This window comes from Manihot esculenta, chromosome 15, assembly GCF_001659605.2.
Source record: "Manihot esculenta cultivar AM560-2 chromosome 15, M.esculenta_v8, whole genome shotgun sequence".
NCBI classification, from domain to species: Eukaryota; Viridiplantae; Streptophyta; class Magnoliopsida; order Malpighiales; family Euphorbiaceae; genus Manihot; species Manihot esculenta.
The window spans coordinates 14,193,889-14,199,509 of record NC_035175.2 but is presented as its reverse complement, the minus strand read 5'-3'; the positions used below and the strand labels follow the sequence as shown (position 1 = coordinate 14,199,509).

General features: G+C 31.6%; 1 protein-coding gene and 1 non-coding gene across 3 annotated transcripts; one reads left to right on the top strand and one right to left on the bottom strand.

The window, feature by feature from the left end:
• Positions 1 to 305: 305 nt before the first annotated feature.
• On the bottom strand, positions 306 to 379 carry TRNAV-AAC. The gene has a single exon. It is a non-coding gene; the product is annotated as a tRNA-Val (tRNA).
• An 82-nt stretch (positions 380 to 461) lies between these two features.
• On the top strand, positions 462 to 4,849 carry LOC110602656 (HVA22-like protein k). 2 transcript variants are annotated; one of them, XM_021740228.2, is made up of 9 exons: positions 462 to 586; positions 702 to 760; positions 1,016 to 1,113; positions 2,162 to 2,213; positions 2,685 to 2,748; positions 3,670 to 3,765; positions 4,101 to 4,173; positions 4,385 to 4,489; positions 4,600 to 4,849. In XM_021740228.2, the coding sequence occupies exons 1-9, from the start codon at positions 584 to 586 to the stop codon at positions 4,608 to 4,610; spliced, it is 561 nt and encodes a 186-aa protein (XP_021595920.1). In that variant the 5' UTR covers positions 462 to 583; the 3' UTR covers positions 4,611 to 4,849. The 2 variants fall into 2 exon arrangements, with proteins under 2 accessions (XP_021595920.1, XP_021595919.1); XM_021740227.2 differs by having other exon boundaries at positions 4,385 to 4,722.
• The last annotated feature ends 772 nt before the right edge of the window (positions 4,850 to 5,621 follow it).

The window sequence follows — 5,621 nt, the reverse complement described above, 5'->3', positions numbered from 1 at the left end:
TAAGATACTAATTAATGAATTTTTAAAATTATAAGGATTATATAGTAAAATAATTTATGATTAAAATTAATTAATAATTTTTTAAAAATATTTAATATATTTTTTAAAATAGAGATAAATTAGTAAATTTTACTAAATCGAGTAGGATTTTTTTTTTAAATAAACAAATCGTTTGATATTATTTCTGTTTTTAAGAAAAATAAAAACGATAATTTTCTTGAAAATATGAAGAAAATTCAAAATTGTTTATGCAATGACAATGAACAACATGATTAAGCTAGGCCAAAAACATTAAATTGCAAAATTGGCGTCGCCCGGACTTGAACCGGAGACCTTCAGTGTGTTAGACTGACGTGATAGCCAACTACACCACGACACCTCGGTGAACGATTTGCAGTTCAATAAGTAAAGTAATAGATTTACAAGCGAGTTATGACTTATGAGTCGTTTCTTTATGTTTACTGAATGGTAAGTGTTCAATTTCTCTTTGTTAATTCGTAGCATTCCTTTCCCCATAGTTGTTGTTTTCCGTTTCCGATTCTTGATCGTCTTAATTTCTGTGTTTTTAGTCTAATTTGATTCCATGGTAAAAGAGCTTGTTTTCATCGCATAGGATAATTTCTGGGATTTTTTTTCTGCTTTTTGCTTATGTTTCTTTGGAGATTCATGAGCTTTTCTTCTTCTTCTTCTTCTGTTTGCAGGCTGGTTTGCAATTGCTTCTTTATCCGTTTAATTCCAACATTGTCGTCCGCACAGCATGGTATGCTTTGTTTCTAATTGTTATGAGTGTTTTTTTATTTGGATTCAGATTCCAAAGGTGCTTGATTTGTGTAGGATCTTGTTGCTTTCTGTACTAATTTTACTGTTTTCAATCCCTTGTTTTCTTCAATAATGCTTTATTTTGTTGCTTGATGACTGTAAAACCTGGGGTTTTTCTTTTTAAAAATCTAATTTAAAATTGAGAAAAGGCTGAGTAGATGGTAGTGGATGCATCTCTAATATTTCGATTATGCAGCTGTTCTGTGGGGACTGTTTTACCTGTCTACGCAACATTCAAGGCCATTGAGAATAAAGATCAGGTGGAGCAACAAAAATGGCTTCTCTATTGGGCAGGTTAGTGTTTCTCTTGCTGCTTGTATTGTATCTTAGGCAAGGTTACACATTGTAGCACTTCCACATTTTTTAGGAGTTTATTTTACCCTTTGTTTGGATGGAGGAAAATGAAGAGAAGGGAAAAGAAAAGAAATTTGATTTCTCTAATTATCTTGTTTGAATATCAGAGGAGAGAAAGGAAAATAAAAGAGGAGAAATTCTGATTTTCAAATCCTTTTAGTTAACCCAAAAATTTTCCCTCTAAATTGGTGGGAAATAAATAGAAACAAGAGAAGGGATGTCATTTATTTTAAACTTGCTCTTATTTTTCTAAAAGACTCTTTCTTAGCTTGTGAATAAATAGTAGTTATTTCTCTTTTCTTTTAAGGGAGAAATTTCTCTCCTATTGAGTAATCTACAAACAATTTAAAGGAAATAAGATTTCCCTTACTTCTTTTTATTTAATTTCCCTTCCTTAATGTTTCTTCATTTTCCTGCACAATTAAGGATCCAAACAAGCCATCACTTGCAATGTGAACATTTTCATACTTTTCATTTTCCCATTGAAAATGCTTATATATTGCATAATCGATGTCTACTATATTAATTATTACTTGCTGATACAGTCTAGTAAACTACACTCCATATTTGATTTTGATTACCTTGTCTCAATTAACCCTTAATAGAGAATTTAGTAATGAGCAACATTTTTTGAAATTAATTATGCAACACTGGAAGGATGTTATGTATGAATGTTTTTCTTTTCTAATTTTTAATAGATTTTTTCGTACTTTCTGATGGGGTGTGATGTTGTATGCCCTGTATCATTTCACCCTTCTCTGCCTCTTCCATAGGCTTTCAGTAAGATTTTAATTCATTCATGCTCCATCTTCAAAGGGATGGGTGCATGGTGTCACATGGGAATGTAGGCACTGTTCTTGATTGATCATTGTACTGGAATTTCATTTGCTATAGTTGATGCCTCTGGTCATATGGGCAAATGAATGATGCTTATGGTATTTTTATGATATTCTATATATTTCATACTGCTGTTGCTAGTTATTTGCAGCTTATGGAACTTTCAGTGTTGCTGAAGCGTTTGCAGATAAAATTCTGTCCTGGTACAGTCTTTTTCTAGTGTTGTTTCTCATATTAGAGATGAAGGTTTACTATCAAATCAAACTCTCATGCTATTTCTTACCCGTCTTAAATTGAATTGGATGGAATGGTTCCTCTTGTAAGTTGTAAGAAATCTGTTTTACATGAGATAAAGCCTACTATATGACATGGTTTCCATGCTTGTCAAATCTCATTGAATTTTTTGGTAGAGAAGGCTAGACTGATTATGGATGCCTTTGAAAAAAGAAGGGCTTTCTGCTTTTGTTGGTAGAACAAGATGGCAAAATGAGAAAGCAAAATGAGATTCTTATCCTTTGATTTCTTCTATTAGAATTGTAACACAATTTTAATTTTGATCCTGCAGTAGGCATATAAGATGGTAGTCTTCCCTTCCAATCTTAATCCTTGGTTTATTAATTTGTTTTGAGTGAGATGTTATTTTCTAAGCAAGTTCTTTAGCTTTGTTTCTTTAGGTTTCCTCTCTACTATCATGTGAAGTTCGCATTTCTTGTTTGGCTACAGCTTCCTTCTGTCAATGTAAGCTTTACCCATTTTGCTTTTCCTTTGTGGATTGCTTTTATCAGTTATGAGCCTTTATCTATTTCATTTTCAAGATTTTTATGACTGTGGGATGGATTTGCATCATTTTCCTCTCAGATGAAATTGACATGTTTCGCTGAATATGTAATGTAATTATTATTACATTTCAAATTTGATTATTTTGTTTGGTAACACAAAAAACAAATTATGTGATGAATGGCAATTACATAATATGGTGAACTAAATCAAAGATGTAATCATTATTACATGGATTACTTTGTTTGGTAATACAAAAAAAAATTATGCAATGAATGAATGAATGATAATACAATATAATAAATTACATTTTAAGTTATGTAATAATCATCACATGCAAAATGAATGTAGTCATAACTGCTTATTTATATTTCATTTATTGTCAATTACCACCATCCCCACCACCACCATCACCACCACCACCACCATCCCTTCCTCACCTCACCTCACCTTGCCACCACCCACCGCCCACTGCCGTGACAACCATTCAGGGACTGGCGCCATCACTACCACCAACACTGATGCAGAACTCAGCCACCATCATTGTTCCCACTACCAATATTACCAAACAACCAATACAATCGCTAGACTGCCACCACTGTTACAACTTGGCCACCACCTTGCTGCCACCTCCACCACCACCACTACTGGACACTGCTGCTACCACTAACAATTGTCGAGATAATGATTACTATAAATAAACTAAATATTAAAATAAAACTATCATACATTACATTACAATAGGTCATTCATTTTGTTGCTCGTTTAATTATATTCTATGGCATTACATCATATCAAATATAACTTTAGTGTATGTAAAAGATTAAAAATTTAAACCTTGTATTAGATCTAATGCCTACTGGAATAACTGCTTGCTAATAGGGAGCCAGGCAATTGTATATGAGCCATTTACGGCCATTCCTATTGAGGCACCAAGCTAGACTTGATCAAATTGTGGAGTATCTGCATCGTGAAATGGTAAGAGCTTGAATGCATTTTATGATTTGGGGAAATGGATTATTAAAATTGATATTCCTCGGTTGGAGTGCTAAATTGTGGTATTCAGGGTGATGGGGTAACATTATAACAGACATGCTGAACACTTTATTGTCAAGACAAGGATACTTTAAGAGCACTTTAAGTCCTCAAATGTTTGAAAATATTCTGCACGATAGAAAGTTCTGTTAGCAAGATGCATGGGTTTGCTCATCATTGATGATACTCATGCTGCTTACTATGCTACATAAGATTTTGAATGTAAATTGAACTATGAATTGCAAATTCAACGGGTGTTATGGTTTGATGGTTTGCAGTACAAATTTGTCAGTACACATCAAGCAGAATTCAAATTTGCTAAGGCACTTTTTCTGAAAGTTATGGCATCAGGTATGTATTTGGACTAATAAAGGTCACCCTGTAGATTGTATTGCCTTCCATTATTACAGTAAATGAAATTTCAGATCCATGCTATGTGCAAAGTGATTTTCAAACGCCATGTCAATTGAATGACTTGCTGTAAAAATCCATACATGGAGAGAAAAACATTATATCTTAGTTCGTCTAAACTTACAATATTTTTAATTTCTCTTCTGGTCAGTGCACCATATGGTTCAGGATCTTGTTCACCCAGGACAAAGAGAAGCAAGTGGTGCCTTCAGAGGCCCAGCGAGGCGTATCCAGGATTCACAATCTGATGATGAAGGTCAAGGCATTCTTCCTAACTAGTTTGATTTGTTGATATTTTCCTTTTTAGAAATTCTTGGAAACTTGTGGTTTATAGGCGCTCTTGACCTTTGTTTTTCCTCCCTTTAGGCCTAAAGTGATAATGTAAGTAGAGTTATGGATCATTGTCGATGGACATGTAAATGGAAAGCCGGACTTGGAAAACTTTTAGCCGATTTACTTGTATATAGAAAGTGATCCTTGAATTGCCAACTGTTTTGAAACTTAAGCCAAACATGTGCATTCTAGAGAAAAATTGTTTAGTTTAAGTTTTGTGTTTATGAATGAATGTACTAGGTAAACTGAAATGAAGTTGCAGTCGGTGCAGTGGTGTTCATTCTATATAAATTTCAATATAGATATGTGATTTAACAGTTGTAAAACTTGATTTTATATGAGCCTGAGTTTATGTAGTTGCTTCCTTAAATTTATCTCAATACACTTAATGTCCTATGGTTATATATGCCTGTGTATGCTTTATCTTTCAGACATCAACAAAAAGCAATAAAAGAAAAATGAGTTTGTTGAGAGTGTAAGATTAAAGAAAATGTGTTTTGGGTAGAGGTTTGGGTCGGAGATTTAATCACATTATAATATTGTTATGCTGAAAAATTTGTTAATTTTTACATTACTTTTTCTCTCCGTTAATAAAATAGTTTTTTTTTATTAAAAATAGATAAAAAATAAAAAAAAAAATTTAAAATTCAATTCTGCACTCAAATAAACTTTTTAGTTTCTCAATATTACTATTGTTAAGAAGTTGATCTTTACATGTTTAGAAATTTATTAAAATATATTTTTTTTAAATCTATTAAAATATTTTTATTTTTTCTCAGAAACGAAATAATAATCCTTTTCCTCCTTTTTCTAAAATAAAAATTTTCTTTAAAAAGAAAAGGAAAAATAAAAGGATGAATGAAAGAATTAAACAAAAAGAAGCTAAAAAGAATGGGGGATTTGATTTTTTGTTATATTTTTAACAATAAAAATAGATAAAATTATTATTTTATTAATGAAAAAAATAATAATGATATTTTAAAAAATCTATTTAAATTGAGAGACTAATTTATTAATAATAGTAATATTTAGAAATTAAATAATAATTTTTTTAA

What these genes read in the sequence shown, in the direction of transcription:
- LOC110602656 (XM_021740227.2), top strand. An exon ending in GCAGATAAAATTCTGTCCTG is followed by an intron (nt 2,214 to 2,684) that starts GTACAGTCTTTT and finishes TTGTTTCTTTAG; the next exon opens with GTTTCCTCTCTACTATCATG. An exon ending in AGTATCTGCATCGTGAAATG is followed by an intron (nt 3,766 to 4,100) that starts GTAAGAGCTTGA and finishes GATGGTTTGCAG; the next exon opens with TACAAATTTGTCAGTACACA.